Below are 26935 nucleotides of genomic sequence, written 5' to 3'. Positions count from 1 at the left end.
AAAATAACCTTATAGTTTTCTTGAAAAATTAAGTAGTTGTTCAGACTGACCCTTTTCTTCATTCCTAAACTTCCAACTTAGTTCCATCTTAGTAAACATTACCTGTTTTACCACCAAGATCTCGTGCCCAGCGAAGAAGCTGGATGTTTCTCAAGCTCTCAAATTTAATGTAAAAATATTGAGTTATATTGCTCTTGTTTTTTCTTTCTATTCCGGCTATAAGCTCACTGGTAAGCTTTAGTTACTTAAAATAACTAACAACTCTGGCTCTTCTGAATGCCTGTTAATTACTCATAGTGGACCTACCTTGGGAAACAGTTGACTGCTGTCAAAAACATTATTTTTATTCCACAAGAGCAAATAAAGCATAGGTGACAGCTTCTTACTTGAGCTCCCATTCCAGTTCCTCTAATTCCCTTCTTCTATCCTTTGTTTGTTTCTCTTCCAACTAATCTATTTAACTTGTTTCAGTCATCGGTATATTTCTTACTTCATTTAAATATACTGCTCTTACTTTCTTCAGAAAACCCATCCAGGACCCATATTCCCCTTTCTCATGTCATCCTATCTAACCCTGCTTCTCCTGCACTCTGAACTCTCTAGGTATCTGGATTTCAGTCCTCTTGTGTCTTCTGTTCAAACTGCTACAGAAAGGCTATTACTGAAACAGCTTTTTTTTTTTTACTAGTTTTCCACTGCGCTTCATTGCTGTCATTATTTTCCTTGTAGCCCTCTGGTTTCTAGAATAATACATTTCTTTCTATTGTAACGAGGCTCAAGGTTGGATCCCTTTCTTTTTCCTATGGATCCAGGTAACTCATACATTGGCCTGTCTTGCTGCAATGATACTCAGAAATGCTAATCCCCTCACCATTTTCTTATCGTTGATCAGATCATGTCACTCTCCTTCACTACTGTATGCTCCTGCAATTGGTAAATTATTTACATTTAAAACCTTCTAAATCACTAGGTCTACCCATCTCGAAAATCTGTTTGTTTTCCTCCTCCTGGGCTCCATTGTATATTCACAGCTTGTTTTCTTGGGGCCCTATTTGAACAACTCTTTAGTTTCCTCTCACATTCTTTCTCTCTGATTCAGTTCACATGAATAATAACACACCCGTAGCTATATATTCTCCTGCTAAAACTCATATTTTTGCTGTTTTTTTAACTGTTATTCATTTTCTACTTTGTCTCCCACCTTATTCTCTTTCCACCCCCACAGTGTTTATTCTCAATTCTCCTGTTTGCTTACTCTTGGAACATTTGCGGTCTACTCTGGCTAGTCTGCTTTTGCTCCAGTAACAGCCTTATTTTTGTTTTCTTGCCTTATTGTGTTCATATCTCAGTGAACGGGCATCTCCCTATTTATCTTTTTGATAACTTTGTATGTTGAGCTTCTGCCAACTCACCCCAGTTGGTTGGTCCCTTTCCTCTCTCCTCTGTCAAGTTTTGTTTTTTCTCTTAAATGCTCCTAAATATTTGAACTCCTTGGCTCGTAATGTACAGTTTATGCCATGGTGAACTACAGATACTTAGGTATAGCAATAAAAGCTAGAGCTCTAGGGCATGCCCTAAATCTCAACAGATTAAAACAGTTTTTACATACCATTCTGGAACTGTGGCCTAAATTGTTTTACATCCAGGACACCTATTGTCACATACCATATGATCAGCTCTCGACATTTACTTTTAGCTTTGTACTTGATAGAATTGTCAGTGTTTTACCCATAGTCTATTTCTAGTACTCCTATTCAGAAGGAAATATATTGTTTGAAAATGCTTCTAGTGTGTATTCTGCAAATATCAACCATGCTTGACCTCTTCCAGTAGTAGTTACGAGCAGTCCCAGTGGGAAATTATCAAATAGTGAGGCCAAAGGTAACTTGAGAGCATTGTAGCTTCGGAGATTGGTCTTTTGCCATGCCAGTACCATCAAAGGTACCGTGGAACTGGATATATTGTATTTATACAAGAATGGCTAATCTTTTCTTATCCAAAACGTCAGTCCTTTTGGTGAAGGCATTATTGTCTCTGTTTTCATACCAGGTAACTAAGAACACAATTAACAGCCTTCCAGATGCCTCTGTGGCACTTTATTCTATAACACATGTTATTTTCTTTCACCACAATAGAGCACATCTACCAGCCTTGATGCAGTGCTGTCGGTGGTGTTACAAGTTCAGCCTTCTGCTTACCCGCATCTATACAACTTTTTCCCCCTAATGCGAGCACTGTGCTGTTATCTTCATCTTTTATCTGATTAACTCCTGAGAACTAGAGTTACCAGTGGCTGAGTTTAATTCAAGCATTCCATCCATCACCTTTTGTATACTTTAGTATGTCACTCTAAGTGGTAGAGGTATGCCCAGACATGGGTTCTGGGCTCACTGTGCCACTGGAACTGTGCTATATCTGACTGACGAGCCCTAACTAGGGTGAAACTGGTCCTAGGTTGCTTGTGTTCTCGTTCAGGGAGGACCTGGCCTGGCAGTTCAGGCTGGAATGTTTCCATGACTAGCAGGGTCAAGACTGATATGCATATGGCTAGGTGGGTCCCAACTGAGGTGACATGGTGTGCAGAGCTATTGCCGTTGGCTGAGATTAATTCAAGGATTGCATCCATCACCTTGTTGTTTTTGCTGCTGTGATGATAAAGCAGCTGCTTTGAGAATTTATGTAGCACTAAATGCTATAGTGTGGGGTGGGGAATTAGTAGGAGGGAACTCAACGATTTTCCTAGCTAACGCCATTCGACATCTCAGAGGGGCCATGGAGCAATTTGTGTATTTGCCATATTCAGTGGCTACTCTCAAAAATGTATTTGAATTTTTGGGCCTAATGATGGCATTTAGTGGTTTCTTTCAACGGTTAAATGTTTTCCAGCTAAGGTAGCACTTGCTACAATGACATGCAGTGATTCAAGTGGGGCAAGGGGAGATTTGAACCCTGTATTTTTGTCTGCTCTCACAGTTCACAAATAGAACAAAGGGTCAGATTCTGAGCTCAGCGGTAAAGCATGCAAAAAGATAGAACTTAGAATGAACTGTTTGTATGAGATGTCCTCTATGCACAGCTTCCCCCAGTAGGAGGCTAGGGCATGCTTATTTGCCTTCAAATCGCAGACCCTAATCCAGTGGCTACTTTGAGTGTTCCTGTGTGCTACATCTTAACAGCTGAAAGTTGTTACATAACCACACTTTCCATAGACTTATAACTGTTATTCATCGTCCTGAACCATGTTGGAGCTCTACTTCAGGCAAAGGATGGAGCATATGTTTCCCTTAAATGAATCTCCTGCTGGTCGTGCTTCAATTCAATAATATGCCTGAATGCAGCCAGAGAACTCACTTGAGGCTGGCAACAGACCGACTGACTCTCCTAAGGGAGGGCACCCTGTATTTGTGCAGTCCTTAGAAATATATTAGTGGTTGAAGAATGACTGTGCCTTTCAAAAGGTCAGCTCTATGCTGCTATATTCACTTTTAAACCATGCAACCCTGTAAATAGCAATTTTTGAAACAGGGGCTTGAACACTGTAAATGTAAAAACGTTTAAATTAATTAGAAGATATTTCATTTGATAGTGCTCAAGGATTCACGAGTGATGCCTTCACTTATAGTGCTTTGGTGCCCTCAGCTGTCAAAGTAAGCAAACTGCAGGTGGATGAAAAATCTGTATATATTGATTAAAGCGGAATTGGCAAATTATTAAACATTGGGTTTCTATCGGTCTGGTTTTGGTTGAAACCGAAATCCCGATACACTGCATATCCCACATTGTGTGGGTAAATAAGAGATCTGTGAATACCTAAAGTGTGTTTCAATGCAATCTTCTGTCTGGGACCTATCAAAAAGTCTTGTTTTTAACTGAAAATGGGGAGCAAAAGCCAATGCATGATTTAAAGACCTCTGGAAAAAAAATCTCTCATTGGCAATTGTGTGATCTTAAATAATTCTGGGTTGCAACGTTTGAATAAACAGTACACTAGGCTTTTACCAGTGGACTGTAATAGATGGAAGTGTAGTTAGTTATGCACCAGTGGATAATTGTGTTTAAGGCCATAATCTTAGGAACAAAATTTAGATCTAGTAACATTCTGCTGAGCAATTTTAGCTGGAGGTTGCTACCATGTAATTCGGAACCAGTCGTGGTTCTTGGGGGGAATCGCCACAATTGAAGGCTCAGGGCAGGTGCTTATTGACTGGGATTGTGAGTTCAGAGCATTTCAGGTAGTTCATCCCTCTTACACTTGGTTCATTTTGCACTGTATTCATCTACTCAAGGATCGCCTCCGTTATGGCGATCATCCTAACCCCTGAATGTTCAACATCATCTACTGTAAACATGAACATGACCACACCTATTTCTTGCAGCAGACATGCCAAAATATAAAACAAAAGTTGAAGGAAGGAGATATTAAACCCTGGGAAACACTTTTGGTATAAATACTGACTGGTTGTTCTATTAAGATGACTGCATTCAAGCAGCTGGTGACGGGATAGCGTACCATCCAATTCATTATATGCATATCCCTAAATTACTTCTATTTTGCTTAGTACGGTCCTTCCTTATTGGAGAGCAGTGTGATGCATTTTCATCTAGAAAAGTTAGGTTTTAGGGCTGTTTCGTTTCCTTGGGGATCAGCTGAGGTAAAACTGTTTTATTGCAGAGATTCAGATACATTGATATTGTTTTCCATCTGTCTCGAATGTATGCTGATTGCAGTGTGCGATGTGAATGTCTGATATGATTTTTGCCACTGCAAAATAATGAGTCTAAAATAGAAAATGGCACTAAGGCCCAGAATGTGAGTGAGAAAAACAGTGGCCAGAGCCAAAGTTCAAGTCATTGATGTGTCCTGTTTCATGCTAACTTGAAAAATATCACAAAACTCAAAGGCGTACCTATTTCCCATTTGAGTGTAATAATTAAGGCAGGACTCTCCCCCGCATTAAGAGCACCTATAACAACAATTTTACTAAACAACGCCAGATAGTGAACCATTGGGTTTAGAGAGAAATTAGGGGTTTTTAAAAGAGCAAGACCAATAGATATGGTTTTATTAAACTTTAAAGTGTTAATATCTCAATTTCTAATTGGGCACACACCTGTACAGGCAAGTCCTACTAATGAATCATTACAGCTCCTCCTCCTTTTCAGAAGAGGGACCATGTTTGAGAAATCCATGGTTTGATTGGACTGGATAGTCAGTCAGAAGGGGACCGACATCCATCAGGATTCTGTAATTCACAGAATCTGGATTTTTCTTTCTTTAGCAAATTCTGTGCTTATTTCTGTACTGCCGACCGTGCATCTGAATGCTCAGCAGTAATTCTTCCTTTGCTCATTTTGGCATGCTTCAGTTGAGGTGACAGCGCAGAGGTAACTTCTCTAAATCACATAGGATGGGAAAAGATTTTCTTTTCTAAGCGGTGTACCAGCGGATTCCTGTACCGCACTCGACTGAGAGAAGGGCCTACTAGGGAGGACGTGGATAGGCGTGCCTCATGCTCACCATATGCGCACCTTATGCGCACCTGAGGCATGTCCATTGGCCTCGCCTGAGCAGCGGTCATCTTTGTAAAGGACTGAAACAGCTGGCTCTGCTGTGATGGCCGGAAGTGCTGTTTTCAAGGCTCAAATCAGATGGTCCCGTTGTTGATGCAGGAAGTAAAACAAAGCCCTGCAAACCTCCTAGGGCTAAACTCGCCTATAGGGCAATCGGGCAGTGTCCGATTGGCTGGCCTCACGCGCCAGTTTGTGGGCCTGCTCTATGGTCTTCTGGGACGGTTTTTACTGTTGATTACACTGATATCACAAAACCATGAAGTCCTCCATATCTTGCCAAACACTTCTAGAACTGGCTGTCTTTACAAGTTCAAAACCGCCCCAATTTGCAAATATGGACCACTTCTTTAGCTATTTAATTCACTAATGGGGCGAAGTTTTTTTTTGGTGCCTACTTTCTGTCCCAATTCGACCCTGCCTACCTACTGCAGGCCATGTTGCAAAAATTGGCTTAACAAAATCTGTCAAATAATGCAACATTTAAAAAACACAACCAAACCTCTTTCAGTGCGGCTTTCGTGGGCAGTAGCTGAACTCCTACTCCTGGTACCAAAACTGTTCAATGGCTCCAATGTGAAGGGTGTGTGTCAAGAGAACTAAGGGACCCTAAATATGCAGCGCCCTGCGTTCTCCCTGGGTTTGGCTGCACTTTTCCTGGGTATAGTTCTAGGTGTGTCTGTACAAAGGCAACTTCAAGGAAGATGCATTCTTCCGCTCCAGTGTCAACAGCCTGTATGGAAAAGTAGTGTTCCATGACGGGGTCTGCCTGAAAAGCTTGCAGGAGCTGGGAGAGGACAGATGGACAGGCACTGAGAAGCTATCCACCCGCCCCTTAGGTCAGCTAACTGGTGGCTGGCTTGTTCTCTGGCTCACATTGGGTCTTGATAATGTATTCTATGTATGTCACTAGTCACTTCTACATAGGAGGGGTGATATGATGCTCTGGCAGTATGACTTGCCTATGCTGAGCGGGCGTATCAGGGATGTGGAATTCCTATAGCCAGACGCCCGGGACATATTGTTTGGGGTCAAGGGCAACAAGTTTTCATGTGTATTATGTCCTTGGGACAAGTAGGCCCAACTCCCTGCAGCACAAACCCTTTGGCTGCCAGTTTGCAGTACCACAATATGGTTCAGGGAAGGGCACTGTCTGTAGTTAAGGTAATATTTTTGTCCATATCTTTATGCTGTTCAAACTTGTATTTATGGTTCATTAATTGAAAGCCTATAATAGGGTGAGCGCTCTAAGTAAATCTTGTAAGCTCAGACTGCACTACCAGTATAAAAATGTGTACACACGTTTTCAAAGTTTACCAATATGAGGCTATGTATTATTATTTTTATTTTAATTTTAAATAAAGCAAACAAAGTGCAATGAAATACATTACAGAGTGCAAAGGCAGGTCGCTATACCGTACATGATGAGGGCAACAAATCCATTAAGAGTAGTGCAGGAGCATGCACATAATGTAGACGGACAGTACTGTCAGAACATAGGGGAGAGGAACATGGATGACGGGTACAGTGCAGTGCAGTCCTATAACAGACCAATCCGTCACAGAAGCCGATAAGGCTGGAGACTAAATGGTGGACACTGACAGTAAGTAAGCCGTGAGGGGCGACCATATGTCTCGTGGCCGCGAGGAGGCAGGCAGTTCCTCAGCATAACATACCAATTGATCCCTACAGTAGGTCAAGTCCTGTAACCAATGCTTGGTAGTGGGTGCCGACCATCTTTCCCAACACAGAGAGATCCTCCTTCTGGCAACCAAAGTTTAGCAATATGAGGCTATGTATAATGCTCCCAGAATGCTCTCTGATTTGATGCAAAAATTTGCAGAAGCTTTAAAGTAAGATTGTTGATTCTTTATTTTCAAAATAAAAGGTTCATTAAAAATGAAAGCAGGACAAAAAAAATTCACTTAACTACTGTAAAATTTCAGGTACCATTTCTTTGCAGCATCATTTAGTAACATGTGTTGATGCATGCTAGTATTTCCCAAAAATATTCATAATGGAAAATCAGTGTAACCAATTTCAATAAGATTATGGGAAACACAAATAAACAAGCATTGGCAAAGCCAGTAGGTCTGAAATTGGTGGTCAGCTGTTTAGTTTTTTCAATGTGTGACTTATTTTGGCATGGTTTTTGTAAAACCTTATTGGTGTGGGAGCTGCTGGGCCCTCACCATTATAACAAACATTGGCAAAAGCAAAAATTGTGTTTTGTCTCAAAAAGCACACACTGCCACAGTAGTTACTGGCACTGAACAAAACTACTTTTTGAGCCAATACGCTCCACTGTGAGCAGAATGCTGTCACTCACAGTGAAGCCAGCTGATATAGAGAGAGATACAGAATTGTAATAAACACAAAAGGTCAAGGTCTACTGCAGACCAAATTAGAGGCCCAATTATAAAGTCTCAAAAGTGCACACATGGTATATATGTTCTTCCATTAAGTGCAGCTATAAGGCTTTCGTGTATTCCCAAGAATGTACAGAAGTAGGACAAGAAATTGTACTCCTAGAAAATATTTGTGAACTACATTATAGCATGAGCAAATATGCACGTGTAGATTTGCTCATGCGAAAATCTGAGTGTTTGCAAGTTCACTTTCCCTCCAACCACTTTTTTCACAATTCTGGAAGAAGGTTTGTGTCTGCCATTGTCAGGAGTACATTTCCAACATTTATCAGTATGGGAAAAGATTAGAGAAGAGTTGCAAGTTAGTAGGTATGCACAGACTCAGGGTATTCTAACCCTGCCACTATTGCTTACCACTACCTTCAGCCTCAGTATGTAGATCTGCGGAAACGTGGCAACATAAGGGGATTACAAGTATTCAAACATTACAATGGTATGAGCCCTGGCATAATCATAGAGGCTATATCAGAGCTCTAATATAATTAAATTGCTGTCATAATTTGTGGCCACACTACATGGCACTAAAGGGACACGTGGATTTTGTTACAGGACATGTAGATTTATGAAGCAACCTGCCCCATGGACAAGTAGATATTTTATTAAATTCCACACCCCTGCGTATGTAAGACCAGCATAGTGGCGCTTCAGCAATGGAGGTTGTGATGACCTCATATGCTACGACCAACATAAAGGAGCTTTTGCATAGGAGATCATTGTGATGCTTCAGCAGTATGACTCCACTATGCTGAGCGGGGTATGTAAGACGAACGTAGAGAAGTTTCTGAATAGGTCAGTGTGATACTCTAATAGTATGACTCAGCTGTGCTGAGTGGGATATGTAGGACTAACACGGAGGCACTGTGTATGAATACCATGGATATATTGCTTATGATGATATGTGGCCACTATTGTCATTATCTTATGTGGGCCCTTGTATACTATAAACCTTGTTTGCACTGATGGCATTGGATATTGGGATAGAGCGATGAGGCTAGGAAGCAGAGTACAAATGTCATGAAATATAGATTTCTTCTATTGGCAGTTGGATGCCCACTTTGTTGGCACTTGTGTCCACACACTGGTAGCAGGCATTTCAGATACCCTTCTTTCTCTGAATATTCCAAAATGCAACCACATTACATTTGACGCACCCCCACGCCCCCCCCACACACACACAACTCCAACTACAGAGTAAATCAATGAAATGTGATCTTCTCTTCTCATACAGCATTGGGGACACAAACATAATGTAGATTCCAAGTGGATGCACTGTTAGTTATTCCTAAATAGAGGGCCGTCTCCTTTAAGGTGTAAGGTATTATGTAAGTGTCAAATGTTACAGTAAATGGCATAAACAACAGAGTGATTGACACTACAGAGCCAACACACTTCTAGATGTAAGCATATAGTGTCCTTTTCACTGTTAGTTCGACAGTGGAAAGCTCTGTTTTCGAACAGCTAAACAAGTGTCCTTTATAGTTCTAGTGTGATGAGGTGTGTCAAAACTAGGCTTTATCTTTAATTTATTTTGTTTCTAAATCAACTTTATTGCTTCTGAAACCGAAGGGAAACCAGTGCAGTAAACATTATGCAATTGTTGGGCATCATCAGCTTGTTTGATTTTTTTTTTTTTTTAAACAAATTTTATTAGTTCATTGAACAAAATGCAATCAATCCCCGTCCCCCATAGTCCGCCCCCCAGCCAAATCAGGACATCTTGCAATAACCATCCCAGCACATAAGCTACATCTGTACAGCATTCACCCCAATAATGTCCGTTCTACTAGGTAGTGCATCCACAGGAGTAATCCACCATGAGTGTGCGAGATAGCCAAAATACCCCCCACCCCATCCCCCAACATCCCCCCCAACGAGCCCCTCCTCCCTACCCACCCAAGCATGTCACCAGTACCTATCAGAAGTACATGTACATCAAAATCGCAGATCCGCCTCCCGCCATACAAATTAACGTTGTGTTGTAGATGGCTACAATGTCGATAGTATTCCCACCATTTGCCACATATTTTACCATGTTTTTGAGGCATCATATAGCCATGTAGATTGGTTCTTCAACCTTTGTGCATCAGTCGATAGCCTCCTCCTAGCTGCCAGACTAGCTGCCTGTGAAGATTCACAACAGCGGGGGGATGTCTCTCTTAGCTAAAACTGTCATCAGGGCCACCAGGGTTCAGCCTTTTCAAGTTGGCAGAATAAATACCACTGAGTTGGATGATGGCATCTATTATTTGCGGTGTTATTTCACAGAAGGTCCCTAGTAAAAACCAAGTCTAATGTTTGTAAATACACCCATTTTTTCCTATGAACCTTTTGGTAAATATCCATCCCACTACCTCATCCTTGCTGTGTTTTGTTTTTGTTTGTTAGTCCTCAGCTAATTTCCTGTGTCTGCTTATTCTTCTGGAGTTTGTCAGAAGAACATATTTTTGTGATTTGTCCTCCAGGATTCAGACTAAATACACTTGTAAAAATCATTGGGTTCTTCCTATCAGCTGCTTGTACTTCCTAGTCATAAATCTAAAGTGCTGCTCATACAAGATGTTGAAGCTCGATTGAACTAGGTCCATTCCTATTGATAATACATTACTCATTTCTAAACACATTATCAAACTCCTTTGGCTACCATATTCAAAGTAAGTCATCTTGCAATGTCTTTGCTTAAGAGCCTTTCAGATTACTGGCCCTGTTGTTTTTCAGGCTGGTCTTGTTGTAATAGAAATCAGCTTGCCTACTTCCCCTGGTCAGCCTCTGCCAACCTTTCGACTCTTCTTAGCATCTGCCAAACTGGTGCAGTTGCTGCCTTTCTTATATCTGGCCACAAACATTTTTGAAAAGCTGACTACCCACCCTTTGGAATCGTCCGAACTATGCCATTTCCTAGAAATGGCTGAAGACCAAGTTGGTCGTATCTTCTCTTTCTTTACCATCGGGTATCCTACCATCAACTCAGCCTGATGAATGACCCTCTTGTCTCATTATGTTAAGGTTTTGCTACTGATGTTTGACACAAGAAAGCAAGTTCATCAGTGAACATGCAGTGCTTAAGCTTCTATCAGAAAAGGACTTGAGCATGCTGTCCTGTTTAGATGATTTTTTTTGCTGCTCATTTACGCTGATCAGCTATCAAGGTTTTCTTTTTCTAGGTTGCTGTTTGTTCCGGCTTGTGTTTTGCTGCACAGTGTGGTTTGATAAATCTGATGGAAGAATACGACCACTCAGAAATGATATTTGGTTAAGAAAATTAGCCATTGCATCTGGTTTTGAAATTTCATGATTAAGCATCTATTGAGTAAAGTCTCTTTGAACCACCTGTAAAGAACATAGCATGGACGTTTGTTGTAGGGGACTTCAGAACATAGTCTAGGCACACCTCAAATCAGTTTACTGAGCTCAAAACCTATAGTCCACTAAGTTATTACAAATATGATTTACAGCTAAACAGTGGTTCTCTTATCTTCAACTTTGTCTTATTTCAATCAATAACCTGGGTCATAGTGAGAGAGAGTTGCACTCATGCTTTTACCATTGTATTTGTAGCATGTATAATTGGCAGCATGTAGAAAAAGTCTGGCCTTTGCACGGGTTCTTAACTATGCAAGTTTTTCAGTGAAGCTTTGGGTCAGATCCAGAACAAATACAAAGGTCTACATCTTATTACCAAGAATAACTCTAAGATATATTTGCCATAAACTAGGCCTCGCCTAGGCAGCGCATGCGCTGTCCCTTTGATACATGTTGCATCTACAGTGTGCTTACAGCCCGCACATCGCTTTTCATTGGTTTATTCGCTTTTCCCTACTAAAAGCTTGCTTCTATGTGGATAATGTGGTTTTTTTTGTCCCTCCTTTTGGTGTCCTGCTCCCTAAAACAGAGCAGGGGCCTATAACTTGTATACTTTCACTTTGCTCTGTTTATGCGCACTACATTTTTGTAGCATTCATTTTGTTTTTTTTGTTGGATATTTTATAATCGGCTATATTTTATATATGTGAGGCATGCACAGCACTAAAACACGCCATATTGTTTCCCGCTGTGTTTTATATATGTGCTGCTTTTAAATAGGTTTCGTCTGCACAGCATGAAAACCAGGCATAACATTTGCCACTGTATTGTATATATGTGATGCTTGTAAATGCGTTTCGACTGCACAGCGAGAAAACATGCTGTAACGTTTGCCTTGGCAGCAACCATTTTGTCTCCTTTTTTGTATTTTTTACAAACATGCCGTATTGTTTGCCGTGGCAACATCCGTTTTGGTAACCTTGTTCTATAGTTTATAATCGACTCAATTATGTGTTGCTTGTTTTGTGTGCCCTGGTCTCTTCCTGAGGGCTGTGGGGAGTATGCGGGGGCACCTCGTTCATTTATAAGTGGTGCAGGGGCCCTCCTGTTAAATTCTTCTTCCAAGGTAGGAACGTTGCATTTATATTCTGTGAGGAGCTTGTTTTGCTGAAAAGAGTTAGTCTTTTTATTTCCCTGTAATGGCTTCTGGTGTCACGTGGTGTATTTTAATTGAATTAAAGCTGTCGGTAAGCACTGCTTGTTTATTAGTAGGGCAAATGTGCTGTCATATTTGGACTTTACAGGCGCTGCTTGCCCTTGGCGCTACTTGTTTATTGTTTTTGTGGCTACAGATGCCGTTTGCCATTGCCTCCTACCATGGCTGCTCTAGCATCACTTTCATCCGCGGCTGCACAGGCGCTGCTTCTTGTCTTCTAACTGAGGCTGCACAGGTGCTGCTTGGTCCTAATTCTGCGACTAGACTGCCCAGGCGCTGCTTAGTCCTTATTACTGCGGCTCGGGCGCCCCTTGATTTTTCTGCAGCTGCCTAGGTGCCTCTTACTACTTGGCTGCTCTAACACCACTTTATACTGAAGAGTTGCTTTCTAGCACCGCAGCTGTACACGCACCGCTTCCATATTATTACTGTCTGCACAGGTCCCGCTAACTCCCGCTGACTACTGTAATTGCACAGACGCCACTTGTTTATTATAACCGTGGTTGCACTTTTTCATCCATGAACAATGTTCAAGTCCTGTCAAAGTTTTGCAGAGCGCCTGCAGAAGGAACCACATCTAATATACTTCTATGACTGCACATGAGCCGTTCGTTTATTTTTTCCTTGGCTACCATTTTTAGTTTTTTTTTTTTGCAGTTTTATATAGCACTAATTCGACCCGATATTAATGGAGCGCTTTACATGAGCATCAGTTGCATTACGCAAGGAAACCTTCGTTTTTTGTAGGCACAGGAGATTGCGATGTGCTCAGAATCAAAGGATGTTGAGCAAATGCAGTGATCTAAAAAAAAAAAAACGCAAAGATGGGCGTGTCTTTCAGTTTAGCCACTTTACGCATAATTAATTGTTTACTTGAGGAAAACCTTTTCAAATTCAAAATAAATGCAAGTGTGATTGTTGCTGCTCTCTCATTGACTCAATGGAAGCAAACATACTACAGTTCTCATCGTGCATTAAGTTGTCCTTCAAAGCTTGTGGCTTGTTTTATATGCAACCCCAGATGTCCAATAAGACTCGCTTGATCTCTTACGGTAGTAAATGATTGATCAAGAAATGGTATGTGCTTTCTTTGTTGAAAGTTTCCAATCACCCTCACACAATTCTTTTTTTTTAATTCATTTTTAATTACTGCCCTAAATAAAGACTAGGAGAGCATTTAATCCCATAGCTGTTCTAAGCTCAGAAGTAACATTCAGACTATTTTCCACAATTTATGGCTTGAACCTATTTGCAATTCCTGCCCCAGGGTTAACTTCACGGTACCACACGAGGCTGCTTTAGCTACGAGCCAGTTATTTAATATATCAGTGTTCAGAGCTAAAGATTGTTGGCACAATTGAAATTCTAGATGACTTTGGGCCATTGAAGCAAATTTCAAAAGATTAACTTGCTTTCGGAGTAGTTATCTATGAGCAGATCGCTACTGGTCTGGTGCTTCGGAGACAGCCTGAACTCACATATAGCAAGGTTCATGCACTGCTCAAATAATTTGGCTTTTGTAAATTCAGTGCATAGTTTACAGCAGGTGGTGTGTTAAATCTGTCATCTTATTGTGTTAAGCATAACTTGACCCTTGAGCTAATTCTTCAGGCTGTTCAATACTCCAGTGATGCAGTCGCACGCAGAATGTTAAAGTGCTATTGACTTGCTTCCAGGCACTTGTCTTTCTGTCTGTGCGTTTAAAAAAAACCTTGTAATGTGTCCAAAAATGTTTCCTTAGGCAAGCATGAATTCTGAATCAGACTGCATGACCCAGTGTGTAGTAATTGTATAGCTCTTCAATCCCTGGCGGCACAGCACCCCGGATAATGTGCTGCATAGCTAAACACTTATAATGTCAAAAAGGCAAGACCTATTGGCTATGCCAGTGCTTATTATATCTTGATGTGCTATACTAAAACTAGTGTATCCTGTGTTGGTTGATCTAGGATAAATGCATTAACACAGGCATTATGCCCTCTGTGAATGTGGTTAAATTAGATATAATCAGAATACATGTAAATTATATGCACATCTGGTCTACAAACCTGCATATAGCACTAAATATTTGCCAACTGCTTGCCAAATCAGCTGATTTGCAGAGATGCTGATTTTGTGTTACACACTTAGGGTGAATGTGTATTGCTTAATACTTTTATGAATGTGTAGATTGTGCTCGAATTTGAGCTAGTGCGATGAGGTTTTTGTACCTCGATACAAATTAAGTAAATCTGAAGTTACTTATTTGGCAAAGGGAAGGGGCATAATCTATCCCCATTATTAAAACTAATGATAATAATATATGCATTTGTTTTACACAACTAATGATGTAATTATGCAACTAATTTCACCATGCAGCAAAACCAGTACACAATTATAAACGTTTGCAATTATTGTATGATTTATAAAAACTGAATTTTATTTTTTCTGCCCATATTCTTCTAGGGTTACAGAACTGGCTATCCCTATCGATGTCCTGCTCTGAGAGAAAAAGCTAAAAAGTACAGTGACGTTGAGATTCCTGCCAGTGTAACTGGCTACTCCTTTGGAAGCGAAGGCGACTCAGGCACTTGCTCCCCTCTCAGGCACAGTTTTCAGAAACAGCAGCGAGAGAAGACAAGGTGGCTGAACTCTGGCAGGGCCGATGAGACTTCTGAAGAAGGGCAGAACGGCGGTAGTCCCAAGTCGAAGACTAAGGTGTGGACGAACATTACACACGATCACGTGAAACCCTTGCTGCAGTCTCTCTCGTCCGGTGTCTGCGTGCCAAGCTGTATTACCAACTGCTTGGTCTGTGCCTACCTTACTGTTCATAGTTAGTTGATAAAGAGCAACGTGAGGTGACTGGCATTTGGAGGCTTTGGGAATATAACACTGTTCTGTCTTTAAGTGGAATGGTTCTTACTAACAAATTGGCTGAATTTGACCTAGTAACATCTTTCACTAATAATGTAATAAATCGTTCAAATCTTAAATTTATCTTCTTTAAGCTGCTTTTGAGAATGCCTCATTAACATTTGTATCATTTAATTCAAGTAGTGACTTACTTGAATGGTCTGTGTCACTGTGTGACTAATATATCTATTAATTAAATACATTTAATATTAAATTGGATTATTTTATATAGTACCTACAGCATATTATCTGATAAATTAACATGGAATTCAGTTTTCTCTTAAGCAGTTTTTGGGCATGTTGTTGGCACATATAATTTACTATTTTCATTATATATGCTTTGATCTTTGCACTCTTCTTCCCGTACTTTGTGTCTTCCCTAAATGTGCATCTTTTATGTAAATTTCTATATTTGTTTCCTAAAGCCTCAAAATGTTCCACTCCAGTTACCTTTTGCATGAACTGTTGCATGCCAGTAGATGGCCATAAATGAGGAAGTCTTCCTCCAGTACCAGCTGGGTGCGGCATGACTAAAGTGCAGCTCGGGCCATCAGCAGGCACTAACCGATAGATTCTGCAACTGGTACTTAGGAGAAATTTCTATATTAATATGCTACCAGAACAATGTGCTACATAAAATGAAAAGGTTCTCAAAGGCAATAGAAAATGGTCTTGTGTGAAATTGTGTGCAAAGGCTACAAATGTGTATGGTTTCTTTTACTGCTCTTTACCAGTGTAACTGCAATTCTGTATTGGAGTTAAATCACATAGAAAACAATTAGCATACAGACAAAATAGTTTTTTAAAATATTGGAAAAATCTTCCTGTTGGATGCTTCTTTTTCAAGAGTGAAGTTCTCTTGGTAGCATCGGAGTGAAAGTGAGGGTTAATTTAGCAAAATTACATAACTTCATGGTTAATATGATAAGATGTGTTTTCCTTATATGAGTGGTAATGCTGTATTTGTAAGTGCCAACAAGTCTTCTGCGTGCAAGTGATCGAAAATCTCATTGAAAGTGACATAACTTATGAACTAAGTACACGTCACCATGACTTGCAAAGCCTGCATAGCTGCCTTTTTTAAGAGGTTATAAATGTTCTGCTAGTATCCATCATTGATTCTTTGAAAGTAAATACACAAAGCACTCAATTAATAAGTATGCAAACTTACAACTAAGTGAAAGAAAGTGATTTGCAGGCATGAAGGCAGAAATTGTGGGCTTTATTCCCCAGATTTAAATTAGTTTTGTGAACAATGAGCTTGTACATGGATTGCTCTGCAGTGCTCTGGCTAAGGGGTAGGGCATGTCTGATTTGTGGGTTGTGGGTGCCATGCTAACTGCATTGAACACTCCAAACCAGAAGGCAGGAGCATCTGCACTTTATGATTAGGAACAGGAAGGAAAGAAGGGGGTTTATGGGCAGTAGTTTTCCCCTTGTGGAAAATATTTCCTCTGCGCTGAAAAAGGGAAAAATGTAATACACAAATGCAAGTTTAGTGGTGGTTTGTGCTTGAAAGTCTACGATTTGTAGATGTCCAAGAAAAATACTTTATTTTGTGAGTCCACAAATAGTTAAAAATAAATACAAATCAAAGGCAGAAAATTATAATCCACCCTTTCCTGACCTTTTCCTAAATCTGTATCGGGTAAAGATGAGTATTTCTACCCTTATTAAAGCTTAAAGTATAATTTGTGTTTCCATCTATATAGTTTAATAAATATACACACACACAATATCATTATTTTAGAGGGGCCATTTATAGATTGTTCACATCAGTTCTGAGTATATAACAAAATGCTATGGTATATTGGCGTATAGATTTAATGGGAACAATTAATTTATCACAGACCGATACAATTAAGCCCACTACATACAGAAATTTGTTTTCCTGTACTAAACTAAATTTGTAAATCAAGATAGCTAGATTTGAAGCCCCTACTATGGTGATTTGGGAACTCAAATTCTTAAACATAAGACACCATCTATCAAACTAATGTTTTTCCAATTGTGTGATAAAATTGTTCTGTGGTTTTGGGGATATGACCTACCTATACAATATATGTAAGACCACTTGACACACGGTTTAAGGTAAATTGTGTCATTGCTTCCTTACAATGGCAACACATCAGTACTCTGTCCTTTACTACTTTCCCATCTGGTTCTCAATGTTGCTGCAAGCAGAAGTGGAAACTGCTCTTCAAAATTATTCTTTGCATTATGGATTTGAAATTGAATCCCGCCCCTTAAGCTTGTTGCTCAAAACGAAAGGTCCTGACCATTTTCTTTGCATTATGTCCTGTTTTCCAAATTTCTTATTTTTATGTTTATTTAGAGACTCCTTGTAATTTTAAGATGTAAGTCGACCTCGGCTTCTGTGAGTTGTCTGCTAGAGAGTATCACCCTAGGGCACTAATTTACTGTGGATCTTACAGGGACTAGAGAGATGTGTGCCTGCCCAGGTACTGTCTGATTCATGTCCCATTCTCTTGAGGCTCTTCACTTCTCTACTTCTTTGACTTTTATATGGGAGGAGCTGGATATTTTGCTCACTTCTTTCCAATTCTTTTTATAGGTATTTTGATATCTTTGGGCCTTTTATGCTGCTAACGTTTCCTCTTAGGTTTTTGAAACACTGCCCCACCCCACCTCCACATGACATTCCACTGCATCCTCTTAAATGTTCTGTAATGGTCTCAGCCGTTAACAACTTATTAGCACTCTTCTTTAGGTATCTCAAATTGTCAAGCCTGCTTGCTGGTACCCCAAACTCGTGCTGCTAATTATCTGGTTCCTAGTCTTTGCGACCATAACAAGCTGGTTAGGGATTATAAAGGGGGATGGGCTGATCCGACAGTCTTTTGCCTCCATTTTCTATGCAACATAGGCAATAACGCTACACAGGAAATGGCAAAAATAATAATGCTGAACCAGGGATTCTTTATCCCTCCAATCCTTGGTTTAGAAGAGTCTGTATGGGAAAACCAAAACTTCAAAGGGTGCAGGAATGAGTAGGATCCAAAGGGCATTTACCAAAACATTGAATGCGATTCCAGCTACTGCACTAACACATGGGGATTTAATAGAAATGTAATTCTTAGTCCAGAACATTCTTCTGGGCAGCCTTCTTTCCCAGTGCCAGTATGGCTACGTAGTCCTCTTTTTGGGCTCATGTGTGACTTTTGCACACAGTGGATGCACAGCCAACATTGACAGTTCTGACTTCTGGCAAGATTCAGGAGTCCCATGGAGCATTAGTCCCAAGAGGTCCCAACAGTTAGCAGACTTTAATGCTCAGAACCCTTTGTGTTGAATTATTTTATTGAGATTTTGTCTTCTAGCAGAATGCAACAAAGAAGGGAATCGTGTCATAAATTAGGGAATGGGTGGATGAGACTGGTGATGTGAGGCAAAGGGAATGAATCGAAATATATAATTGAGTTCCATCTGACTAAGTACGTTATACTATAAGTGAGGTTTAAGGTTTATCATGCCGTTGTGTTTATCTTGATAAATGCTTACCAGCATGCAGTTGTACATCACTAGATTTTAGGAATGCGTCTGGGGTTGCAGAGTCTTTTTTTTAACTACAGGGTCAATTTAACTGTCAGAACATAACATTGACAATAGCTGCTGAACTCCAGTCAGACGTTATTCTCTGTAATCCATTTTAATCAAGCGTTTTAGACAGCTTGGGTCTTCCTTTACCATCACATTGTTACTTGAAAACAGCAGCTCTGAAGGATGTAACTTATTCGAGAAACAGAAGCCCTTCCTTTGTTACTCCGTTGTCTTTCCATATAGTCCTCTAGGGCACAATAGTTTGACAACCGTGATGCGTGAAAGAACGCACCAGCATCAAATTGACCACTGTTAGCTCTTAAATCCACAGTGAACTCTGCAGTATGCAATAGAATATTTCTACTGTAGCTAGTTGATGCCCATACTTTTTCAATTTCCTTTGCTTAGCAGATACTTGAACTCTCATTCAATCATAGAGACTTAAAACCATTTTTGTGAGGTGGTTCACCCGATGATTCATCAAGGTCTTATGGGATTGAGGTTTCTTTGTTTTGTTTGAAAATGCTCCTAATCCTGTTTATTTTAAGCTACGAAGTCATACTTTCAAAGTTTGTTTTCTCATTTGGCTCTAAAGTCTCAGACCTCACCCAGGTCAACTGTTTTAGCTCCCAACTGTAGTCTACAGGCAATCCTTCTGGATCTTTCCACTTACTGTAATTCTTTGTGAAAAAACGGTGGATTGATTCCTATTCACTTTTCAATAGCTATGGTGTACCATTCAAACAGAGCGGTCTCGAAAGAAGCTGGCTTCATATCAGACAGAACAATCACTTAAATCCCTTGTATCAAATTTGGTAAATTAGCTAGCTAACAGTGGCGAGCTAGCAAAAAATGTTTGTAGTACCTCTTTGGAAAATTGGTATCATTGGTAAATAGGTCAGCTTATCCTGAAGAATCTTTTACTTTTCTGCCTGGGCAGCAGAAAGTGAACTGTTTCTCCTCAAGGAAACTACAGGATTACAGCCCATCTGACTGGAAAGTTCACATTCAGAATATTCTCACAGACCAACAAAAAAGTACAGTTTCCTAATAAGTTTATTTTGTTTCTTATCAGTTATGTGGCTCTAGTTTCCCTTTCGTAGAGGATTTTTATGGTTAACTTGTTAGTTGTACAGTTCTGAGTCATTTATATGCTATTTTTACTTGCCCAGCGGCTACATGACCTGTAATAAATTCATGTAACCAATCAGTTTCCCCCTATTACTTGTGGGTTATTTAACACAACGGACCATATGTTTTTCATTAAATTACAAAGTAACCAGTGCCTTTTTTTGACATGCCAGTACACATTTAAGCTTTCTGTAATAGAAGGCTTGCTAGTTGTCATTGTCCCTGCCTTGGGGCTCAGCTTTTTCAGCCTTGTGGGTCAAAGTTTGACTGCTATATTCTGATTTTGCAGACATTTCCAAAGTTCACCTTATCCAGGAAAAAATCCCGCAATATACCAACCTAGTCCTTATTCACTAACTTGTGAGATGCTCTCACTCTAAGTAAACAAAGCCTCCGAAAACACCACCCTTATTTTTTCATGACAAATATTTCTCGATGAATTGCCCCTGAGCTCCTGCTGTTACTTAAAGCGGGGTTCATTTTCAATTCAAATTTCACACCAACCAAGAAATAAGGCAGCATCCATGGTTTTCCAAAGACGTGTAATTGTTTAGAATGTTTGTAGGGTGGTACTTGAGCTAATCCCAGCAATTTTCTACAAATGCAGGAATTCTTATGCAGTTTTTTTTCTGGTTACTGCCAATGCTGTTCCCTTCAGCATGTGGGTTGTGATATTGGTCACCATCTTATGGGGTGAAAAAGGCACACCATCATGAAAGGGTAATGAATAGTTGGTTTGATGGCAAGTATGCCAGGACGTCATTGGTCTCCATCTTTGAAAATTCCCACCTGGCAGTCTTTTGTTTCACACAAAATTAGTAGTATTGGAACTGAGAAAGTCTGCATCTCACAGCATTTCTGTTACGGAGCAGATTGCCATTGCTGCCTGATGCAGTATTTCCAGCCAATTTTCCCTGTTTTCGTTGTATGACAATTGAAAACCTGTATCTGAATTCCACATCTAGGAATATCCTCATGTCTCCCTTTTCCATAGTTTGGTAAAATATTGAATGAAAAGGATGGTGGTGGAGAAAACTAAGAAAAACCTTCCCCATTTCACTTTAATAGGCATGTTTTCTTTGGGGTCTTTGTTTTAAAGAAATCCCTTTTTGTTAAAGAAATGTTAAAAACTGCATGGTGGTTCTTTTTTGTTAAATATTTATTCACATTTTTTCCAAACTTCCCCAAGTATGAATCCAATAGAGTTGCATCCTGTTGGGAATCTATTGACGTTAAACTTAACTTTGGCACAGGTTTCCCTGAAGCGTCCTGGGCAATACTCTGTCAAGAGAAATTTTTAATTACACCCATTGATTCAGTATAACGTTGAAACTTTTTTCCCCGCAGTAGGCCAATAGGTACATTCTCTCATAAGCTATTTTGTTCATTGGGTTGCTGTGAAAGGACATGTTCTCAGAAAGATGATTGTTAAACCTGTTTAAGAGTCGTCTGTATCTAAGCATAAAGACTGTCAATGCATGATCCCCTTGATCGCTTAAGCTTAACATTTCAAGCATGTAAATGAATCCCTTAAGTGCTGCTTTGAAATTGTTTGAATTTACAATACTAAATTATCCCTCCAAAACTGAAACGAATTGTCCCTTTCATTAGTATTTTTCTTTTACAGAGAGATATCTGGGAATATTGGCACTTAGCTGTGTCCGTATAGTATGTCATCTAGAAAAAGGAGGAGAAGATGCCCTCTGAATATGTGCAGTGATCTTTGGGTTTGTTTCTTTTATACCAAGTGGATACATGCAGAACTCACCTAAGATATTTAACCTTTTCATATTCAGGAAAATTGTGACACACACCAGAGTGCGTTGGATATTGCGACCTATTCCCACCCTTAACGCATTTACACATGTTTAGAGATTAGGAGCAGGTGTGCAAGGATATATGGGCATGTCTGAGTTTTCAGTTACTGTTAATAATTATTTGTCTTGGTGATTTTCAGCTTTACATAAAAAGTTACATTAAATAGGCAAACAATGCACTGAAGTCTTTGATGTGGAAGTTATGGATGAAAAGATGTGTGCATTTTTAATATCTACATTCATCTTTTCTATACAACCTTGAGGAATGGTTTCATTTGTACTTGCGAAGAGATTGGGGAACGGAAAATGCTTTAAGTAAGTTTGCTGAACAAAAACTCACCATTCCAATTTACATATGTTCAGAATATTTAAAGGATATTTTTAGTGACGAAGTTCAAAGCCTTTCACAATTTGTGCTGCAAGTTCCTCCAAAATTTTAACTTTTTTGGACAGTTTAAAAAAAATCTGCATTAATCTATAATAGTCTTCATACATTTATGCATTCATAAATAGAGTAAAAAAAAATATTGTACGCATTATATGTATTCTCATTATTAAGAGGTTAAGGAGGCCCCACCTCACGAACAGTACATCAAAACACTTAATACATTAAGAATGTTGCAATACTTTCACTCATTCATCTGCGATAAGGCTCTACCTGCTGTTACGTATTTTCATAGCAGGTTGTCCTTATAGGAGAGAGTGGGCAATGTTACTGCATGAGTAGGATTTATCCCTTTTATTATGTGTTCCTTCAAGTTATGAAGGGAAATGGACAGGTACATTTGGAAGAGAGATTGAGGTTCTGAGACCTCTGCAGTTAACTACTTCAACTTCCTGATCTTTGCCAAAAATATAGCTTATTATTAAGATATTTACTAATCTGTATTTAAATTCTAAGCAGAAACTAAACTTATGCAACAGACATCTCTTTATTGATATTTTATGCTGCCTCTGAATGTATCCCCATGTGCAATACATGCCTTTTGGGTGAGACGGTTTTGTCTCTCGTTGCTATAAAAACATAATAGCAAGTTTGTTTATCTTAACCAATCTTCAGAAAATGTAATTTGTTGTAAACCACCTGAGGTACATACGTGATGCAGCTTGCTGATGCCTTGAGTGTTGTTTACTTCTATGATCTCTTTTCTAAAGAAAACAAGTAGACAAGACTTGCAGTTTTAGGAATCCTATTAGATCTTTTACTGTTTTGAACCTGTGAGATACTTATTTGCATAGTAAAGGAAGCACTCCGTAATGTGGTGGTTGACTTGACATATTCTGAAGCCCTATTCCTCCATTGGTTCTACAGCAATGGTTAGCATTTGAGCAAAAACGTCATTTAACTTTCCACCTGCAGCACAGTGTGTAGTAATCCACTTTTAAGCGTTTAACATGATTGTACAGAAAAGCCTGTTTTGCCCAATTAAACTCCAAAATGCAGTCCAGGCCTATTCCTTACAAGTGGCTCTTTTCTCCATTATAGCCTTTCCATTTGCCCCATTTACTACCTGTGAAAGATTTAACATGCAGATTTGGGGACATTTGCTTTTGTTAGAATACTATCTATCACATTTCTGCAAAATGTGCAAATGGAATGAAGAGAATGGTGTCAAATTATATAGGTTATCTTGGTGATATTCTAGTTGTTCCATATGGACTTTGTAGTGGTCACTAAACGTTATGGTACTATGAGCAGCATCAACTGGGCAAGCTCATCTGTTTTGTAAACAAATTGCCTGTGCAATTGGAGAAGGCTCCAAAAGAAGGTGAACGTTTGCTTGCACATAGATGGTTATGAAAATAATTTTTTGTTGTTTTCAAATGGGAAGAAGCTACTTAGGTTGTTTGTGGTTTGTATGCAGAAAGGTTTGTGATGTAACTTTAAGCTTGCTCATAGGTAAAAATGTTTTGCCAAGTTTGGCATGTAAAATTTTAATATTTTGACTGTTACAATTATCTTTAATGAAAGGCTGGAGTGATATTTTTAATCTATGAAGATTAGAATCAGTGAGTATACCATAGCTCCATGTTCATTCCATTTTTTCTTTTTTTGCGGTTGCAAAACATTTTTTTCCTTTTTTTGCTTTTTTTAAGGTTTGACCAGTATTTGCTATATTATTGTAATGTGAACACCCAGGAAAAAGCAAAGCATTGCTACCTGCAGCAGGTTTGTTTTAATGTTCAATGCATCTTATTTTCCACTGCGAGTAGATCACATTTATGAACTGATGGGTAAAGGTGGCAGAATTTGCTGACCGGTATGAGGGAAATGTGTGGAACTGAGATTTTCCCACGTTATGAATCTGATGCACTGACTGTATAAAACAACCTATGTACAAAAGAAACCATGAAGCGCTTTACATTTTTGTTCTGGGATATTTTTGTAACCGTCACAACTGTAAGTTATATAAAATATTCGACATCACCAAATGTCTGCTGGGTTTCTAGTTCATTGATGATGCCGCTATCTTCTGCAAGAAGATATAATCCCTAACCAAGAGTTTGCATAAATGTTCATGGCTCTGCGTGGTGTCAAAACTAAACAGGTCACTTAAGCCTGTGATATTTTATATGAGTGTTTTTGCAATTCTTCCACATCTGTGCAGAGTCCCGAGCAGTAATGCTGAATTTGGCCTATTGGCTTAATGAAAATGATGCATTCCGAAGCTGTACTGTGGTTTATTTTAGCCCAAACTTTGGTGATGCCCACTCCTGCCTCACAGTACAGAGTTTATCCATTACACATGGTTAGTCTCATCACATTGCTTTCCATTGTCTTGTCATCTTATGCTTTCAATTTGTTTTGATGTTTGTACAGTTTTGGAGAAGTGAGTCAATGATCAGAAAATTAAAATGCTACCAAAAAGTGTGATTTTTTTTTTCTTAATGTTGCATTTGATAATTTTAGCGACAAGCTTGATTTGGTTTTATTATTTAGTGTTCACGAAAATCACACAAACAGGACAGTAATCTTAAATCGTTATACTTATTGGTTCACTTCTCCGTTTCTTGACTTGTGTGCAATGCATGATCAGTTCTAATGTATATTTGTACAGTGAATGTTTTTAAGAGCCTGTGCTGATTGTTGAACCTTTTTGATATTACAGTGGACTAAAGAGGATGGACATAGAACTGCCACCTCTGCTGTCCCTAACCTCTTTGTTCCATTGAATACTAATCCGAAGGAGGTCCAGGAAATGAGGAACAAAGTGAGTATATTTCCTTTATTTGCTATGCAGTTGTTGCTGTACAAAAAAAGTATATTGGTTAAGCAGGTGAATAATGTTAAGCAAATGATATAGTTAACAGCATGTAAATGCCTTTACAAAACCTAACCCTTGTTAGAGTATTTTTTTTTAAAGCCGCTGGTAAATATGCTTAATATGTGCTACGTCTTGAGTAGTTGCTGTATGAAGAATTAGTTAGGTGACAGTATAATTTATATGTGAAACTAAAATGTTGAACGAAGGACTGGAGCAAAATCTTCAAATGAAACAAATATGAATTTATATGTATGACATAGGTTAGTTACATTTGTAAAATACTGAAAGCAATCTTGTGCTCACCTATCTCAATTAAATGAAATCATTGTATCAGAGTATGAGCCAACAGTGTTTATTTGTAAAAATCTTGTAAAATTTGCATAGACCGATGCTAAGTTAGCTAAGTGGAGCTTGTACTTCTGTTAAGGAAGAGTAAACTAGAATAGGGCACGTCTTCTGATTACATAATATGCTTCGCTTTTTCATTTTGTCCAGTTAAGCCAGTCAGAGTTTTACAATCAAAATGTTGTATTTACTGATAGTTATGATTGTAGGATTTGATTTAATTTGTATCTCATGGAATGCTGCTGTTGTATAGTTAATTTCCAAATATACTTATCTCCTATATGAAATGTTCAGGAGGTCTGACAGTTATAATCTTAATCTGCATTTTGTTTAATTCTTCACTGACCTCAGGTTATTCACTACATGGATTTAAGTGTGCTGTTTTGGTCCATTGAGATTCATTAGCAATGTTCACTTCAAAAGCGTTGTTTGCGGCATATACTGCTGTTGATCACATGCTCTGTTGTGCTCATAATTTTACACGTTTTCTTTCTTTGTAGAAGTACTTTGGTTTTAAAGTAACTCATGAAACTTCTCCTGAAACCCAAAGTGCCTCAAGACACAGAAACTATCTCAGATTTATTTCATCTATTGTGTGCAGTAGTGTTTTGAGTGCTTGCGGAAAAGCTTTGCATTGCAAAGCAGTTTGATACCGAAGGCCCAGAATGCCCAACATCAACACCATAACATCAAGTATATTAAACAACACCAACTGAGAAGAGATCGTTCTGTAGAGACTAGAGGCAGGTGCTTTTAAATTCTCTCTAAAAATAGCAAGTTCCCATGTTCAGTCCAGGTCTGCAGCCTCTTTCTATTGAGGGACTATCAAAGAAGTACCTTTGAGGCATGCATGTCCTATTGCAAAAAGACAGTTTGCCAATAGGAAATAGATGATTGGCATATTATTTCAGAATGCAATGCTAAAATACTCTGCCGAGTCTACCAGGCATTGAAGGAAACAATGAAGGATTAGTCTGCCAATTTCTGAGTACCAGCCCCAGAGCCCAGAGGTCCATTAAGATCAATCCTATAGTCCACTCTCCGGTGGACTCTTGACTCTGAAGACCAACGTTCTCCAACACCCACAGCGAAGCCTGCACAAAAGACTAAGGTGATGTCTTGAAATTGGAGAAAAGTCACAACTCCCCTGATCTTAAAAAGCCACTGTTTGAGGTCAGCCTCCTTTGTGGATCAGCCTTGGACGTAGTCTCAACTCAATTCCTAGGAATTGCCTCCAACACAGCCATGCCTTGGCAGTGAAAGCAACTTGCAGTAAAGCTCATTCTGCAAGGTCAAAATCAGGTGTGAAGCTGAACACTGCTCTGTGCTAACAACTAGCCTCGATGTGTAGATACCTCTGACCCGTTCTCACCACCAAAGTCTGCTTCCATGTCCAAACGACCTTCA

The 26935-nt window shown here is 39.3% G+C and overlaps 1 protein-coding gene across 20 annotated transcripts in view; it reads left to right on the top strand.

The window, feature by feature from the left end:
- ADD1 (adducin 1) overlaps positions 1-26935 on the top strand; it is a 573879-nt gene that overhangs the window by 394404 nt on the left and 152540 nt on the right. For 11 of the 20 annotated variants that reach the window (XM_085642519.1, XM_085642511.1, XM_085642516.1 and 8 more), the window contains 2 exons: positions 14959-15303; positions 25028-25129. In XM_085642519.1, coding sequence (XP_085498645.1) covers positions 14959-15303; positions 25028-25129 — 447 coding nt within the window. The remainder of the gene's footprint in view (positions 1-14958; positions 15304-25027; positions 25130-26935) is intronic. The other 9 variants (XM_085642521.1, XM_085642512.1, XM_085642520.1 and 6 more) reach the window with 1 other exon arrangement.

The sequence above is a fragment of the Triturus cristatus genome, chromosome 2_2 (genome assembly GCF_964204655.1).
Source record: "Triturus cristatus chromosome 2_2, aTriCri1.1, whole genome shotgun sequence".
NCBI lineage: Eukaryota > Metazoa > Chordata > Amphibia > Caudata > Salamandridae > Triturus > Triturus cristatus.
The sequence above is the reverse complement of the archived record's forward strand: the minus strand, read 5'-3'. Positions and strand labels throughout refer to the sequence as shown.